General features: G+C 51.1%; 2 protein-coding genes and 1 non-coding gene across 3 annotated transcripts in view; all 3 read left to right on the top strand.

The window, feature by feature from the left end:
• LOC126001016 (2'-5'-oligoadenylate synthase-like protein) overlaps window positions 1-8,739 on the top strand; it is a 17,842-nt gene extending 9,103 nt beyond the window's left edge. The window contains 6 exon segments of the mRNA XM_049768188.1: window positions 284-566; window positions 906-1,087; window positions 2,186-2,387; window positions 2,390-2,429; window positions 5,958-6,105; window positions 8,245-8,739. Coding sequence (XP_049624145.1) covers window positions 284-566; window positions 906-1,087; window positions 2,186-2,387; window positions 2,390-2,429; window positions 5,958-6,105; window positions 8,245-8,739 — 1,350 coding nt within the window.
• Window positions 4,833-4,939, top strand: LOC126003139 (U6 spliceosomal RNA). The gene has a single exon (XR_007493678.1). It is a non-coding gene; the product is annotated as a U6 spliceosomal RNA (small nuclear RNA).
• A 3,962-nt stretch (window positions 8,740-12,701) lies between the features above and the next one.
• C2H12orf43 (chromosome 2 C12orf43 homolog) lies at window positions 12,702-17,655 on the top strand. The gene is made up of 6 exons (XM_049767866.1): window positions 12,702-12,843; window positions 14,728-14,770; window positions 15,017-15,115; window positions 15,645-15,718; window positions 16,090-16,180; window positions 17,277-17,655. The coding sequence occupies exons 1-6, from the start codon at window positions 12,702-12,704 to the stop codon at window positions 17,620-17,622; spliced, it is 795 nt and encodes a 264-aa protein (XP_049623823.1). The 3' UTR covers window positions 17,623-17,655.
• The last annotated feature ends 290 nt before the right edge of the window (window positions 17,656-17,945 follow it).

The raw sequence follows: 17,945 nt of genomic DNA on the forward strand, positions 1-17,945 counted from the left end.
ACTTATTAGCAGCAGAAAAGCGGATTTAAAGTAACTATAGAAAGATGGCAGTGACCCCTGCTAGCCTAGGACGGACCTCGATTCGGTCCCCCGGTCTCCCATATGGTCCCCCCAAGCCAGGAGGGATTTCTGAGCGCATAGCCAGGAGTAACCCCTGAGTGTGGACCCCCCCCCAAATAAAAGGCCATTGGTCCTTCTGACCCATCCAGGCTACAGGGGCGTGATGCTTGGATAGGAACCTCCAGGCTGAGTGGCCCCAAGCTAACAGGACTCTGTCCGGCAGGTGGGCGCCTTCGGAAACGGCACGGGAATCCTGAGCAGCACGGAGGTGGAGCTGGTGGCCTTCCCAAGCTGTCTCCGCAGCTTCCAGGACCAGGCCAGGTGCCACCGCGCCGTTCTCCGCCTGATCCGGAAAAGGGCCCTGAGCTCGGAAGACCTGCTGGCCCTGGGGCTGGAGAGCGTGAGACTGGTCCGGGGGGTCCCCGACGCGCTGGTCTTCACCGTCCACTCTTGGAGTTCAGCTGAGCCTGTGACTGTCCGAGTGGTCCCTGCCTGCAAGACCCTGGGTAAGGGCAGGGCTGCCCCAGACCCTCAGACAGGCTAGTCCCAGATGGTTGCCCCAGGAACTGGTTCTTATCTCTGGCTGTGAACACAAACACTGAGCTTTACCGGCAAGGGGGACAGCAGGAAGGGGGCTTGCCTTGCACGTGCCAGCCCAGGTTCCATCCTGGACCTCCCTATGGTCCCCCCAAGCACCACCTGGGGTACCGTATTTTTCGCTCTCTAAGACGCACCTGACCATAAGAGCAGGGGTTGAGGTCTCAGTCCTCATTGAAGGCTCTCCCTCCAGGACCCCTCCCCAGCCTGGGGCTTTCTGAATCCACCCTTGCTCCCTGCCTCCCCAGGACCTTCCGTGGTCGCCAACACCCAGCCTCCTCACCCCGCGGTCTACGAGGCCTTGATTCAGGCCGAGGGCAGCCCCGGCCTTTTCTCCCCGTCCTTCTGTGAACTGCAGAGAAACTTTGTGAAGCATCGGCCCACCAAGGTGAAGAGCCTCCTGCGGCTGGTGAAGCACTGGTACCTGCAGGTGAGAGGGACAGAGGGGTGCAGCAGGAGGCGGAGGACAGGGAGCCAGAGGAGGGAAGGGTCAGAATAGTAGGCAGAGCCTGATTCAAATCTGAGCAAGCTAGGAGGTGGGGGAGCACGTGGCCAGGGTGACAGCACAGCGGTAGGTGTGTTTGCCTTGCATGTGACAGGCCTGGGACGGACCCGAGTTTGATCCCCGACATCCCATAAGGTTCTCCCCCCGAGGAGCCGGCCATGAGCGATTTCTGAGCACAGAGTCAGGAGTAATCCCTGATTGCCGCCAGGTGTGACCCCCCCCCCAAAAAAAAAAAAAAAAAGAATTCACACACAAGGTCTGTATGGACTAAGTCGATTTCGAAACATCAGGATGATTAGTCACCCAAACCAGCATTTCTCAACTGGAGGGGCCTCCTCTGAGCTCCCCCATAAGCCAAAGGTGTGAAATCATGTGGAAAAGGGCCACGGTATCCTTGCCAACCGCTAGGATGGGGTGGAGATAAGGGCCCAGGAAGGAACCGGGTCAGAGGGTGAGAAGAAACTGCGGCCGGAGAGATAGCATGGAGGTAAGGTGTTTGCCTTGCATGCAGAAGGTCGGTAGTTTAAATCCCGGCATCCCATATAGTCCCCCAAGCCTGCCAGGAGTTACCCCTGAGCGCTGCCGGGAGGGACCCAAAACAAACAAACAAAAAAACAGAACAAAAATAAATAAATATAAATAAATAATAATAAGGGGGGCCAGAGCAATAGCACAGCAGGGAGGGCCTTTGCCTTGCACATGGCTGACCAGAGTTGGATCCCTGACATCCCATATTGTCCCCAGTGCCTGCCAGGAGTAACCCCTGAGCAGCACCAGATGAGGCCAAAAACTTAATTATAACTATGTTATTTGTTACCGTGGGAAACATTCGACACAACTTGACATATTTACACTCTCGAAGTGTTTGTCAAGTGGGTGGGCCCCAACTCAGGGCCAGAAGAGCAGGCGGCTGAGAATGCAAGGCCAGTAGCTGGCAACAGAGACAGGAGTGTGGGGTTGTGCCTCTGGGCTAGGCTCACCCTCACCCAAGGCCTGGGGTCTCCCTCCCCGTCTGTTCCACAGTATGTGAAAGCCTGGTGCCCCCGGGCCGCGCTGCCCCCACTCTATGCCCTCGAGCTCCTGACCATCTACGCCTGGGAGGTGGGTGCTGAGGAGCAGGAGAGCTTCCGGCTGGATGAAGGCTTGACCACGGTGATGGAGCTGCTCCAGGATCACCAGTTCCTCTGCATCTACTGGACCAAGTTCTACTCGATGGATGAGCCGGGTCCCTTAGGGAGTTTATCCGGAGAAAGCTCAAAGAGGAGAGGTACGGGACCCACATGCGACTCGTGGGGAACCAGAGCAGGGCAAGGTGGGCACAGAACGTGTGGGGGTCTTCTAAAGCCACCTGGCACTCACACTGTGACATCTCGCATCCCCCTCCTCTGGGGATCATGATGAGGAAGGCTGGTTCCTGCCCTTCAGGCACTGCTCCCTCTGCCCCAGCTAGGGAGGCCACAGCTGGGCATTGGTCTCCCCAAATTACTTGCAAATTCTGTCCTGCTGGCATGGAAGCCCATATCTCTTACTGGTAGGACACAGCACAGTCTGTTGAGAGGCTGAAGGCAATTACAGCCTCGAGATGAGAGATAAGGTCTGATCACAGCCCCAGAAGCTTCTTGACCTCCCTAATCCTTTCCCAGGACATCAGTCTACCCCTGCAGTCCTATGCCTGGGACTTCCCCTCCCCAGCACCCCTTCCCCGATTTACTCCAATGAACGTGCCCACCTCCTGATCCATGAGCACTGGTGGATAAGTCCCCGGCTCTCTCCAGAACTTCTGGGGTCATGGCTTGTCCAGTTGCTTCCCCAAGACCCCCACCATGTAATCACCTTGACCCCCAATACTGGCCAAGCTCCCAGCCCTGTCCCACCCTCTTACTGGTACTTCCATGCGCTTCCTTCCAAGTAACCTCTTGCACTTGGGTCGTGTCTTGGGGTCTCCTGCAGGGAGAGGCCAGCCTGCCATTTGCCACTCAGTCCCAATGTGTGGGTGTCCCCAGAGTGTTCCCATGTTTACAGATCTCTCTGCGGAGTCTTGGGTCTTCCCTTTTTTAAATTTTATTTTATTGAAACAATTGTTATCTACAGAGTCCTTCCTAGTTGAATTTGAGATCTCCAATGAGTCAGGACCCTTCCCACCCCCAGTGTCAACCTCCCTCCAACAATGGCCCCAGAGTACGTCCCATGCCACCACCCATGGCCCTCTGGCCTGCCAGTATAAAGGGGTTCTTTGAGTTTAGATTGTCAAAGTTCAAGGTTCCTTAATTCTATTATCATAGGCTTGGATATTTTGTTCTGTCCTTAGTTATTTCCCACCAATGCATCCAAAACCACTTTGTCCCTGGCCCTCAGCCTTTCTTTATTTCTTTCTTCTTAGTTTTATAGAAAAATGCGGAATATGTGGTAAAATAAAGTAATCTCTGTTTGGGTCCTCCTTTTCTTTTGGTCTTTGGGCCAGGGGTTACTACTGGCTCTGTGCTCAGAAATCAGAAATCACTCCTGGCAGGCTCAGGGAACCATATGGGATTCTGGGGATCAACCCCAGGTCCGTCCCAGGTTGGCCACGTGCAAGACTAACGCCCTACCACTGTGCTATCTCTCCAACTCTTTGGGTCTTCCTTTTATAAAGACTAAATCCCCATCTCTATATGGAAGCATGCTGAAGGACTGGGGGACCTGGGAAACTAGTCTGTTGAATGAATTAAACTAATAAGAGTCCTTGATGGTGCTGGATGATGGTGGATGGATGGTGAGGCCTTTCTCGGAGAAAGCTCAAAGAGGAGAGGTACGGGACCCACATGCAACCCATGGGGAACCAGAGCAGGGCAAGGTGGGCACAGAACGTGTGGGGGTCTTCTAAAGCCGCCTGGCACTCACCTGTGACATCTCTCGTCCCCTCCTCTGGGGATCATGATGCAGAAAGGCTGATTCCTGCCCTTCAGGCACTGCTCCCTCTGCCCCAGAGGGTCTTTGGCCTGGCGGGTCTGAGGGTTCAGGAGAAAGGCGAGAAAATGGTCCACAAGCAGTCAGTAGAAGTCAGGAGACATGAAGCTTTATTCTAAGGCCCTTGCCACCATGTGTGGCTTCTAAGCTAAGCAGCCTTTGCATCCATGATGTCCCTCATCTCTCCCCCCTCCCCGTGTCTTCCTTCTACTCCTTCTGTTGCTGAATCTCTCTTTTATCACCCCCCAGGCCTTAATTACCAACCTCAGACCCCCCCCCAGCGGTGGGCTGGTCTGACCATCAGGTAAGATAGACAGGAAGTTGGGGGGAAGGTAACACTAGACCAAGGTTTAAGGTACTTGCTTGCACGTGGTCAACCCCAGTTCAATCCCCAACACCATATAGAGTCCCCTGAACATCACCAGGAGTGATTGATCACTGAGCACAGATTCAGGAGTACCCCCTGAGCACTACCAGGTCTGGGGGTGGGATCCCCTGGAATTTTTTTTAAATAGAAAACAAAAATTTGGGTCCAGAGCAATGGTGCTAGGGGTAAGGTGTCTGCCTTGCCCATGCTAATCTAGGATGGACTTTGGTTTGATCCCCTGGCATCTTATATGCGCCCCCTCAAGCCAGGAGCGATTTCTGAGCACATAGCCAGGGGAAACCCTTGAGAGTTACCAGATGTGGCCTAAAAAACAAAAAAAAAGAAAACAAGAATTTGGTGCTCACTTTGGCAGCACATATACTAAAATTGGAATGATACAGAGAAGATTAGCATGGCCCCTGCACAAGGATGGCATGCAAATTTGAGAAGTGTTCCATATTAAAAAAAAAAAAAAAAAAAAACAAGAATTTGGGCCTGGGGCTGGAGAGATAGCATGGAGGTAAGGCATTTGCCTTTCATGCAGAAGGTCATCGGTTCGAATCCCAGCATCCCATGTGGTCCCCCGTGCCTGCCAGGAGCTATTTCTGAGCAGACAGCCAGGAATAACCCCTGAGCACTGCCGGGTGTGACCCAAAAACCACAAAAAAAAAAAAAAAAAAAAAAGAATTTGGGCCAAAGAAATAACACGGCAAGGAAGGCATTTGCCTTGCATGCATTCAACCTGGGCTCAATCCCCGGCATTTTATATGGTCCCTGAGCATTGCCAGAAGTGATTTCTGAGCTCAGAGCCAGAAGTAACTCTTGAGTACCATCAAGTGTGGTCCCCCTAAAAAACAACAACAACAACAACAAAGAAGGATGCTTGAAAACAATCATGGTCTGTAGAGATGGAGATGAAACAGAATCCCATCTGCCAGTGGTGGGAACTAAGGGCCTCAGTTTCCTCGCTGTGAATGGAAACAATAACAACAATAGTGGCAACAACATAATAACTGGCCCTCTCCTATAGAATTATTGTAAGAATTAACATAGGTTCCTGGAGTAAGCTGGAGAGTTCAGTGAGGAAGGCACTTGCCTTTCAATCAGCCAAGCTAGGTTCAGTCCTCAGTACGACAGAGGGTCCTCCAAGACCCTATAGGAGTGATTCGAAACCAGAGAGCCAGAAGTAAGCCTGGAGCACCCCCAGCAATGGCCCCAAAACCAAAAATAAAATAAATAAAATTATGGGACCGGAGCGATAGTGCAGCAGTAGGGCATTTGCCTTGCACCCAGTTGACCCAGGAAGGACCGCAATTGGATCCCCCAGCGTCCTAGATGGCTCCCCGAGTCAGGTGCAATGATGTTACCATTGCCAAAGCATTTGGGTCCTCTAGCCTAGTTCACAGAGCCAGGGACAAATGTCTGCTCTCCCGAGGCCCAACTCAGGGAGAGGCCACCAAGGCACCTTCTCCTGTGTTTCAGACCCATCATCCTGGACCCCGCGGACCCCACCCACAACGTGGCCAAAGGCTACAGGTGGGATATCTTGGCCCAGCGAGCCAGCCAGTGCCTGAAGCAGGACTGTTGCTACGACAGCGAGGACAACCCCATCTCCAGCTGGAACGTGAAGGTAACGGCTCTCACAAAATCATGGCTTCTGCATCTGTCACCTCGAACCAGTGGGACTCGAGAATTAGATCAGTGTTCAGGGGTTTCTCCTGGCTTTGTAAGGGGTCCAAGTGACACCCAGGTCGGCACTGAGAGTCCAAGACCACCTCCGATATTGCAAGGTGCAAAAGGGAGTTTATTCGACTAGCTGAGGAGCAAGTTTCATCCAACTAGGAAGGCTTGGCAAGGACCCCGAGTCCAATCTTCAGCAGTTTAGATAGAAATCACAAGCAGTAATGACAATCGTTTCATTGTAGAGATGTCTTCATCAATCACTGGTTTTTCTGACTCAACTTTGGTTGTCTAGGGATACTCTGATTCAAACCTTAGTTGTCTAGGGATATTCTGATTCGAACCCTGGCTTTCAGGGAACCTTTTCAGATAGAACTTTCCAAGCTCACTCAACTCCTAGTTCTTTATTCCTGGAGGACACCAGAACACCAACTTTTTTTTTCCTAGAGGACACCAACTTTGGTTTTATTTGAGTTAACTCTCTCTCTGCCTTCGGGTAGGAGTGGAAAAGTCCACTCTACTAGGGTTTGAGCTCATCTTAGTCTAGAGTTCCTTATCATGGACTTGGGGGGAGGAAGGGGAATCTTGGTTCTTATAGCTTCACGCTCAGGAGTGACCCCTGGTGGACCTCGGGGATCAGCAGGGGGTCAGGTGCAGGCCGGGCAAGTGCTTTTCCCTTGTACTGTCTCTCCAGCCCTTGAGACTTGGCTGCCTGCACCAACCCGCAGCTCCTTATCTGCAAATATTTGTCCTCCTTGAGAACTTGCTCTGGCCCCAGTCAGTCTTTGCATGGTGCCAGGAAAGCTAACTTAGCCCTGCCGGGGCCATAGCGTAAAACGTAGGACATTTGCCTTGCACGCAGCAGACCTGGGTTCAAGCCTGGCATCCCATTCAAATTCTCCCTCGTCCCCCCCCCCCAGCACTGCTAGGAATGACCCCAAAGCACAGAACCCAAAATAACCCCTGACAGGTGTGGCCAAAAAAATTAAAAAGCTAAGTTAGCCAATTGCATTGGATAACCAACCAGGCTTGATTGGGACTGAGTGGGATGGAGACAGGGGGAACGTTACACTGGTGTAAAGAAATCCTACACGGATCCAATCCTTAAAGAACTACGCTCACTGTCCTCAGATTTCATGAGGAAGTAAAATCATGAAACAGCCTTGCACGAGACTGCTAGAATTGCCAAAGATACTCACAAAAGCCAAAATTGGAATCATATTATCATGTGATTCCAGGAAAGATCACCGTCATCTGTTTTATTTCCTTTCTACTTTGTCATTTGCACAGCACTTGTCCAGGGAAGCTTTGAAAAGTAGAAAGGTCAGGGGTTTTGCCCTGGCACAGAAATAGTAGACATTCTTATGCCGTTGCATTGAACCACCAATCCAGTTGGCAGGGAATGCCCTCAGGCCCTGAACACTTCTTGGCACGCTCCCAACCAAAAAAAAAATTTTTTAATAGAATATATGGGGACCAGAGTGGTAGCATAGCGGTAGGACATTTGCCTTGCAAGCAACTGGACCAAGACAGACCCGGGTTTAGTTCTCGGCATCCCGAATAGTCCCCGAGCCTGCCAGGAACATTTTCTGAGCACAGAGCCAGGAGTAACTCCTGAGCACCAGCCCCCATGGGTATGGCCCAAAAGCAAAACCAAAAATCAGAACATAAAAAGTACCTAGCACAGAGCACAGAAGGTAGCTGACCCCAAATATTTGCTTCTGTTGCTACTTTATGGGTGTTATTGATGCTATCATTATTGTGGTGGTGGTTGTTGGCTTTGCTATTATTGTTTGTTTTGTGTTGCTTCGTTTTGAGGCCACACCTGACCATGCTTGAAAGTTCCGCCGAGCTCTGCACCCAGAAATCATTCCTGGCAGGCTCACAAGACAAGCACCCTACCCACTGTATTATCTTCATGGCCTCTGCTGTTACCGCTATTGCTGCTGTGCCTGTTATTGTGGTTGTCCTTTGGCTGCTGTTGAAATAATGACAGCAAGGGTAGTGTGGCTCACCAGCTGGAAGGGTGTGATCTTAAAACCCTCCACACACACACACGCACACACCCCTCTCTGTGGTCTCCCTCCAGTGTGCTCAAGACATCCAAGTGACTGTGGAACTGGGGGGCTTCCCAGATTTGATCCTCTGGATGAACCCTCACGACCCCATAACAACGATCATCGAGAAGATTCGCCGGCAGCGGAGAAGGGCTTACTCGGGCCAGCAGTCTCTGTCCTTCCAGGAGCTGGGCAGGGACAGGCAGGTCCTCAGCCCCCGGTGCTCCTTGGCCGATTATGGGATCTTCACCAACGTGCGCCTCCAGCTGCCGGAAACCTTCCCCCCAGAACTGCAGGTGTTCGTGAGGAGCTCCGACGGGGTGAGCCGTGTCTACACCGTCCACCCCACCTGCTACATCAGGAGTCTGAAGCAGCAGATCGAAGCCAGGGAGGGGCTGATGCCGGCACAACAGAGGCTGGAATTCCGAGGGCAGAATCTGCAGGACTGGTTGACTTTGGGGGACTGTGGGATCCAAGACAATGACACCCTTGTCCTCTCCAGGAAGAGAGAAGGAGAGCTCAGCTAGTTCTCGAAGAAATCCTCTCCATGTTCCGGACTGCAGTCTACCAGCTGCAGCTATTCCGGGGCCTCCCCAGTTTGAGAAATACTTATCTTTGCCCACCAGAGCTGGGATCATAAGTGATGGGGAGCTCGGAATGAAAATGGCCAAATCTGATGACAACAGAATTCTAACCATTGTTGATTAATATAAAATATAAAGTCTAGGGGCTGAAGAGATAGCACGGAGGTAAGGCATTTGCCTTGCATGCAAAAGGACCATGGTTCAAACCCCAGCATCCCATATGGTCCCCCGAGCCTGCCAGGAGCGATTTCCAAGCGTAGAGCCAGGAATAACCTCTGAGTGCTGCCAGGTGTGACCCCTCCAAAAAATAAAACCAAAAAAATAAAATATAGTTTAATGTCCATGTGTCTGGGTGAGGCCTTTCTTGGCACAGCACGGCTCAGCCCAGCACTTTTAGCCCCTTCCACAGATTGGTCTGAAGACGCAGGATAACAGCGGTGGAGAAATAGTCACAAGCAGTCAGTTAAGGCTTAGGGCATTGGGGGGAAGGGGTACCTCACAGACCACCACCACCCCAACCTCTGAGCTGCCAACTCTGGAAGCCACGCCATTACCTCTACAAGCATCAAAGCCAAAATATCAGGGCAGGGTCAACAATTGCCCATCCCCTTAATCCCTGCCTTCTTCCAAGTTAGGACCCACCAGAGACAGCCGCATAGGCCCTCTAACCAATTCCAGGACCACCTGGTCAGTTCTCTTCTGGCTTCTAGTTAAAAGGAAGCTCGGTCATTAGCCCACTTAAAGTTTTTTCATGGACGCGGCTGCCTTCGAATTCCTAAGTGCCAGAGATCAGCCTGACCCTGTAGGAAATTATCAACCTTTATTCTTGTGTTTTTGATTTATTTATTTCACTGGCTGCTAATGCTGTCCTAGTGGTTACTGCTTCATTTGAATTTCTCAGCCTGGAGAAGTGAGCACTGTGGGGGAAATTAAGGCAAAGGAAGACATCGTTGGGAGGCAGGTGTAACGGTGTGATTTTCCCCCACCTCTATACACATGGTACACAACTGTTGAACTAGCATATTGTTTTGTTGTTGTTGTTGTTTTAAATAATGGCTTGGGGGCCGAGGAGATAGCATGGAGGTAAGGCATTTGCCTTGCATGCAAAAGGACGGTGTTTCAAATCCCGGCATCCCACATGGTTCCCCAAGCCTGCCAGGAGCAATTTCTGAGCATAGAGCCAGGAGGAACCTGAGCGCTGCCAGTGTGACCCAGAAACAAAAAGCAAACAAACAAAAATCAAACAAACAAAATAATGGCTTGGAACTCAAAGGACATCTTGTGACCAGATTTTGACCAATCAATCACATTTCTCTTTTCTCCTCCCAATTTTTGTTTTGTTCTGTTTTTGTTTTTGGGCCACACCCGGCGATGCTCAGGGGTTACTCCTAGCTGTCTGCTCAGAAATAGCTCCTGGCAGGCACAGGGGACCAAATGGGACACCGGGATTCGAACCAACCACCTTTGGATCAGCTGCTTGCAAGGCAAACGCCGCTGTGCTATCTCTCCAGGCCCCTCTCCTCTCAATTTACCCTGCATTAGGATGGACAACTAATCATTTTATAATCCTATGATGTCCTTTGAGTCCCAAGCCATTCTTTTTAAAAAACACATCAACAAAAGACTCTTACCTCCATAGAAAGCCACAATGAGAAGGGGGAACTTTGGGTGAAATCCAATAAAACTAACTTTGCAAAAGTAAGCCAAAGCATTTCCTATTTCTGGAATTCACCCATATCTCAATTTGATATGTGTATACTCATCTCTCACCTATCTGGAAAGTACCAAAGTTTCTCTTAATATCTTTCTCTTTTCCTCCATTCCTGTTTCCTGAAGAAAGATATTTCACTGCCCTGAAGTTCATTGCACTGTTTCCCTCTTGGAACTCTTCTGTGAGGATGGATGATGGTCCTAGAAGCCATATGATAGCCCTCTTACAGTGAGCAATCGTCATTCAGGCCTGAGAACGCTGGTGTTAGGGATTAGCTTCTGAGCTCTTAACAGCAAATCACCCAAATCAACTACACTTCCCCAAACCATGCATCAGAACAAAAGAGAGTTCCTTTCGAATTTGGAAACTTTGATATGCTGGGGAGAGGTTTCCACACCTGGCAGTGCTCAGGGATTATTACTCCTGGCTCTGTGTTTAGGGATCATTCCAGGGATTTGGAGAGACCCTATGTGGTTCTGGGGATCAAACTTTGTGCTGCATGCAAAACCACTGTACTACCTCTTCAGCCCTGGAGATCTTGTCTAAATACTGGTTCTGGTTCAGGTCTGGTCGAATTCCAAAATTCTTTGTTTCTGACCATTTCTGGAGTGTTCCAGAAGTACAGATTATTGAGTCCTGTAGAGTTACAGCCTTATGATGGGCTTGGATGGTGGTGGACACATGGAGGTGCCTTTCTCTGCCATCCCAGGCCACATGGCTCTGCAACCCCCTTCAGCCGGCCGGTCTGAAGGTTCATGAGAGCGGCAGGAATCAGACTCACTCAGACAGGCTTCAGAAAGTATCAGCTTTATTCATGCCCTAGCCAACATTTGTGGCTTCTAACATTTAAGCATTCAGCCCTGCATTCTCGCTTCCCCCTTAGCCATAGCTCTCCATCCAGGTAAATGCAATTCCTCCCTGTGGCCCTGAGGTCACACCTTTATAATCTCCCCAAGATCCCTCCCATTCCTGGGAGGGCCTTGCAGGCAATGATACACGTGATATCCGCCCAAGACTCCCAGAGATGGGAGGGTCTTGTAGCTCAGGTTACACAAAGTATGTGGGGCACAGAGTCCCACTGCAAAAAGATTCTGATCCGGTCACTCTTTTATTAGAGTTTATTAGAGTTAGTCATCTTTAACCAACTCTCTGGAATGTTTCTTAGGAGCATATATATATTTTCAGAATTCCTGGGATAAACTGGATAAAGTTTAAACTATCTTGGATCATATGATCCAGCTCTACCACTCCTAGGGATACACCCGAGGAACACAAAAACACAATACAAAAATGCCTTCTGCACACCTATATTCATTGCAGTGCTATTTACAATAGCCAGAATCTGGAAACAGCCAAGATGCTCTTCAGTAGATGAGTGGCTAAAGAAACTGTGGTACATATATAGACACAATGGAATACTATGCAACCGTCAGGAGAGATGAAGTCATGAGATTTTCTTATACATGGATGGACATGGAAACTATTACACTGAGTAAAATTAGTCAGAGGGAGAGATATAGACACAGAGTAATCTCACTCATCTGTGGGATTTAAGAAAAATCAAAGACATTATTGTACTAATACCCAGAGACAAGAGAGATGAGGGATGGAAGGACCGGCCCATGATATGAAGTTTACCTCAGAGCTGTGAGTGCAGTTAGAGAAATAATTACACTAGCATCTATCATGACAATGGTAATGACTGAGAGAAACAGAATGACTGTCTAGAGACAGGCTGGGGGAGGGGGAGGGGGGCAATGATGGTGGGAAGGTTGACTGGTGAAGGGGGGTGTTCTTTTTTATAACTGAAACCCAACTACAAACATGTTTGCAATCATGGTGCTTAAATAAAGCTATTATTTAAAAAATTAAAAACAGTGTCGTAATAAAATAATAAATTAACTCAATTTAATCTCAAAACATGAGAGCCAGTCCTAGCGAGCTCCGTGAGCCACCTTAGGCAATTCATCCCTTGGTGCGTGTCTCGGGTCTCTCATTAGGAAAAAGTGAATGAGAAAATGATCTCTAGGGCATGCCTGAGGAAAGAAACGCCCCCCACCCCAGAAGCATAATGCCTATCAAGGGCAGCCAAAGCCGGAGAACTACAATCCCCATGATGCCTTGCGCCTCCCGTCGGTCCTTAGCGGAAGTGGCCTATGCCGGCGCGCACCCACAATCCCCCGCGGCGGCCAAGATGGCGGCGCCCAGTGGCGCCATGAGCGAGTCGAACAGCAGCAGCAGCTGCGAAGAGGAGGAGCTGGCGCGATGCCGCGAGGCAGCGATGCCGGCCTGGGGCTTCGAGCAGCGCTCGAGGGGGGCGGAGAAGCAGAGAGCCGGTAGGGGTCTGTGTGGGGGACCTTTCCCAGGGAGGCCGAGGCTGCTGCATGGGAGGAGGGACTCCACTTAACCTTCCCCCTGGAGAGCTCCTCGACGTGGCGCCTGCAGGTCCAGCACAGAAGGTTGTTCTTTATCCCACGCAGGAAGCTCAGACACCCAAACATCTGGACTTTGCTAGCTTGGTCATGACTGGGGGCCCCCACTCCTAAGTGAATCAACGCCCCCTCTCCAGATTCACGTATCCTGTTTTTCTTCTCCAATACACGTCCTGGGGCTTCCCACGAATTGGCTCCCCACATGACTTTGGACCTTGACTCCCTAGAGCCCGAGGAACAAACCCCCAAATTCCTGGGCCTGGGGATATCTAATCAGTGCATGTAGCGTCGGAGAGGACCGGAGTCTCCCTCTACTCCTTTAGGCCCTTAAAGCTGGACGGTAACTTAAGTTGACACCAGAATTGAATAGAAGGGAAAGGGCCGGATAAGGTATTGTATGCATGGAGTTCATGATTGTGGAGCCCAAATGCCAAAACAGCCCACTAGGCAGCTTTCAAATAAGCAACTATATCTGTGAATTTTGACTCTCTAAATTTCTTCACCTCCTTGGGTGAGGATAATGGTACCTATATCACACCCACGAGGTTGAGGTGGAGCTGTGGTTGACCCATCTGTTGGTTCTGGTCTCCCAGTCCAACCCAAGATGCAGTCAAGCATAGAGTGATTTATTGAGAGCCACAAACCAGCGTGCTGGGCTCAACCAAGCAGAGTTGGTGACCCAGCCCCAATTTCCATTCTTATTTTTATACTCAGTTTAGAGAATTTTCAAATGGGCAAGGTTATCTTTGCGGAGGGATTGGCTACACGTTACAGCATTGCTTATAGGTGGTTGGTGATTAGTTGTGCCTAGTAAGGACTTTTTTGGTGGTTGTAAGCTGAGTGTAAACAGGAAGTTGGCCAGGGATGCAATGTTGCAAGTAGGATGTAAACAGGATGTCTATTTAGGAAGGAACCGATTGGGCAATGAAGACCAACTTCAGGTGGCTTTCAGCTTCCTGATAGTTTTGTGGTATTTCCTGGAATTTACTATTCATTTACAGCAAGAGGCCTACTGTGGGGCCGGGCGGTGGCGCTAGAGGTAAGGTGTCTGCCTTGCCAGCGCTAGCCTAGGACAGACCGCGGTTCGATCCCCCCCGTGTCCCATATGGTCCCCCAAGCCAGGAGCGACTTCTGAGCGCATAGCCAGGAGTAACCCCTGAGCGTCAACGGGTGTGGCCCAAAAACCAAAAAAAAACAAAAAAAAGAGGCCTACTGTACCACCTGAACCTTTCGTGGCTGCGGTCTCACCATCTAGAGTTCTGATCACCTAATAAAGGCTCACTGTGGAGCATTGTTGTAGTTAGTGTCTCTTTTCTCTTGGACTATGGCCCCTCCCTGCTTGCTTATCCTTTCGGTTGGTTGGTTTGGGGGCTACACCCAGTGATTTGGGGTTTTTCCTGCCTTTGCACTCAGAAATCACTCCTTGTAGGCTCAGGGTACCATATGGAATGTAGGGGATGAACCCAGGTTTGCTTAGTGCAAGCTAAATACCCCACCCACTGTGCTATTACTATCCTGTTCCTTCCCTCACCTTGTCAGCCTGGTGGTTAATCCCCTTTTCAGCCAGGCAACCCAAGATGTCCTCCAAACAAGTTCACTTATTAGGTGTTTGGCTGAGTTAGCTTCCATCTTCTTCCTTCCCTTTCCTCTTGTGCAAAGTGAGTCTAAAGGTGGCCCCTCAAATGGTGAGACAAGAGAAATGAACAATCTAGACAGATCGGTGGACATAAAGCCTGGTATACAACAACATTAATGTCTCTTTGTGTTTGTTTGTTTATTTCCCCATAGACCCTGCAAAGAACCAGTTGCCAACCTCCCAGCCAAGCCTCAGGTACCTTAAACTTAAGGTTCAGCTTTTCCCCCTTTCCTTCCACATAAGACAGTGTCCTGCCAGGTACCAGCTGCTCAGGGACTGCCCCCAGAGGCCATGCTTTTGCGGGACCTCATGCAAGTGGACAGGAAGAAATGAGGGGCAGGAGGAGAAGAGCCTGGCATGGCCCCAAGCATGAAACCACCTGTGGCAGCTGGAACTGTGCACTGGCTGGCAGGAAGTAAGGGCCGTTGCTCTTTGTTCTAGACACAAGGTGGACGAGCATGAGCAAGATGGCAACGAGCTTCAGACCACCCCCGAGTTCCGAGCACACGTAGCCAAGAAACTGGGAGCCCTGTTGGACAGGTAAGCCCAGGTGCTGCCCTCTCAGGCCGAGAGATCCCAGTGGCAGAGCGTGGGGTGTAGGATTCGTCTGTCATACACAAGGCCCCTTGACTGAAGCATCTGCCCAGAGACCCAGGGAGAACGAGGTGGCACTCCCAGCTGTGGGCTGGCATGCTAGAAACAGGCACCAACGGGGGCTGAAAAGAAGGGGTCTGGCATCCCCCAAGTGGCACCCTGGGTGACTTTAGAACCTTTGAACGGTAGGTGGGAGAAATTGCCTTCTGGATCGCATCTGCCCCGGGACTTTGTCCCAAGCCGAGTCTTTGTGTGAAGCCCGTTCTCTGTAGCACAGTAACCTGGACATCACCATGCACAGAGTACAGCCCCAGGGACAGTGCCCACGAGAACAGTCCCACGACAGTGCAGTGTGTCTGTGTTTGTCTCAGCACTTCCTGGACCCTCCGCTCAGACATGGCTGTGCTCCTAATGCCGCTTTTCAGTGTAGGGTGACCCTCAGTCCTCATCTCACATCACCCCTCTCTCCCCGTAGCTCCATCACCATCTCAGAAATAGCAAAGGTGCCAGCAAAGCCCAAGGCACAGAAATTCCCACCGGAGGATGATGGTGAGTGAATAGTCCCCCATTCATGGCTGTTCCTTTCAGTTCCACTCAGTCTAGAGCTGTGATGGGGGTGAGGGTTCCTTTCAGGCTGGTCAGCCTTCTCAGGCTGGGACAGTGTCCCTCCCCTTTTACATAGTCATCTTGGGGAGGAAACTAAGTCCTCAGGAATGAAATCACTTGCCTCAGCCCTGCACCCTGGTGCTTAGTTTATGGTAGCTGTCCCCTTACTGCAGGATTGAAGGAGGGGTACCCATTGCTGACCCCCAGAAGCAGCTGGAAGAGCTGATCCTGCATACTGAGGCTGGGCTGTTCCAACCTCTGGGAAAAGAGGAAATGGCTCCGGCTATGCTGACAGTGCTCCCTTGAAATTTTAGGCTTCCGTCTTTTCTTCACCTCCCTCCCTGGAGAACCCGAGAGGAAAGCGTCCCCTCCACGACCCCGAAAGCGGCCACCTTCAAGCTCCAGGTGAGCCCTGCCCTGCCCTTCCGAGGTCTCCCATGTGCCTGGGTTTGGTCTACACCCTGAATCCCAGGCAGGTCCTGTTCAGGGAGTCCAGCAAGGCAGCTTGAGAAGTGGAGGGGTGCTTCCAGGCAGCTGCTGCGGACGCTCCCTGCTTCTGGCCTGTGCTTATTGCTCCTGCAGTGCCCCCTGCTGCTAGCAGGGTAATCAAACTCCAGAAGAATGCATGTTTTGTTTGGTTTGGTTTGGTTTTTCGGGCCACACCCGTTTGATGCTCAGGGTTACTCCTGGCTAAGCGCTCAGAAATTGCCCCTGGCTTGGGGGAGACCATATGGGATGCCAGGGGATTGAACCGGTCTCGATCTTTCCTTGGCTAGCGCTTGCAAGGCAGACACCTTACCTCTAGCGCAACCTCGCTGGCCCCACATGTTTGTTTTTTTTGTTTTGTTGTTGTTTTGGTTTTGGGGCTATAACCAGTGGTGCTCAAGTTACTCCTGGCTCTGCGCTTAGATAACACTCCTGGCTATAGTATAGCGGTAGGGTATTTGCCTTGCACATGGCTGACCCAGGATGGACCCAGGTTCAATTCCCAGCATCCTGTATGGTCTCCCAAAGCTGCCAGGAGCGATTTCTGACCACAGAGCAAGGAGTGACCCCTGAGTGCCGCAAGATGTGACCAAAAACTAAATTAATTAATTTAAAAAATAAAAAAAGGAAGAAAGAAAGAGAAATTGCTCCTGGCAAGCTTGAGGGACCATCTGTGATGCCAGGGATGGAACCCAGGTTCATCCCAGGTTTGCCGCGTGCAAGGCAAACACCCTACCACTGTGCTGTCGCTCTGGCCTTAGAAGTGCATGTTTTATTACCTCTGGGCTCCATATGCCCCCCACCCCCAGTTGCTCTTTTACTGCTAAAGACACTGAAGGGTGAAGACACTCGTGGGACACTGACTCACACATACAGGCAGTAGATTCGGGCAGCCTCCCTCCCCAGCATTAGCTCACAGCACTCCGCTGTGGCCTCTCTCCGGAGGTTTGAGGTGAAGGAAGCAGCGAGAGGGCCCCCAGCCCAGTTGACCCCAGCTATCCCTTGCCCCCAGCAGCAGTGAGGACAGCGACCTAGAGCGACAGAGATGCCGGGAGGCAGCCGTGTCCGCCTCCGACCTCCTCCAGGAGTCTGCAATCTGCCGCCTTGGGCAGGTGGGGAAAGAAGCACAGGAGGAGGAGAAGAGGAAGAAGAAAAAGAAGCTGAAGAAAAAGGCCCAGGAGAATGCCAACATAGCTGCTTCTGTGGTCACAGAGGATGAGGAAAAGGAGCCTGACAGACTCAACGGAAACCAGCCGGCCCCAAAAGTCAAAAAAAAGAAAAAGAAGAAAAAGGTCAGCAAGGCCCATGAAGCCACCCCCGTCCCTTCAGCGAAGCGTGCACCAGCCGTGCCCACGACCTGAGTTCTTCTGCACGTTGCCTCTTGGACTAGAGGGCAAGCCCCCACCCACCCACCCCCAGTTCTCAGTCAAGAACTTAACTTGCTGGATCAGGCTGAGCTGCTGAGGCTTGTCCTGAGGAAGCTGAGAGCCTGAGCAAGGCTTTACTTCCGGTCACACCGACATGCACTTCTGGACCAGGGGTTGGGGTAGACAGGCCTTAGAATGTTCTGTGGCCTCAGGAAGGAGGAGCCTTTTGGGATTCGAGTCTGAAGGCCACGCAGAACTAAAAACATTGCCCCGCTGTCAGCTGTGGCGTGAGGGGGTGTCTCCCTCCATCCACCCTC

The sequence above is a fragment of the Suncus etruscus genome, chromosome 2 (assembly GCF_024139225.1).
Source record: "Suncus etruscus isolate mSunEtr1 chromosome 2, mSunEtr1.pri.cur, whole genome shotgun sequence".
Classification (NCBI taxonomy): domain Eukaryota; kingdom Metazoa; phylum Chordata; class Mammalia; order Eulipotyphla; family Soricidae; genus Suncus; species Suncus etruscus.

Bases quoted from the DNA above. Each gene is read 5' to 3' on its own strand.
- C2H12orf43 (XM_049767866.1), top strand. From the start codon at position 12,702: ATGGCGGCGCCCAGTGGCGCCATGAGCGAGTCGAACAGCAGCAGCAGC. The intron at 14,771-15,016 runs GTACCTTAAACT...TCTTTGTTCTAG, and splicing joins ACCTCCCAGCCAAGCCTCAG to ACACAAGGTGGACGAGCATG. The intron at 15,719-16,089 runs GTGAGTGAATAG...TTGAAATTTTAG, and splicing joins ATTCCCACCGGAGGATGATG to GCTTCCGTCTTTTCTTCACC.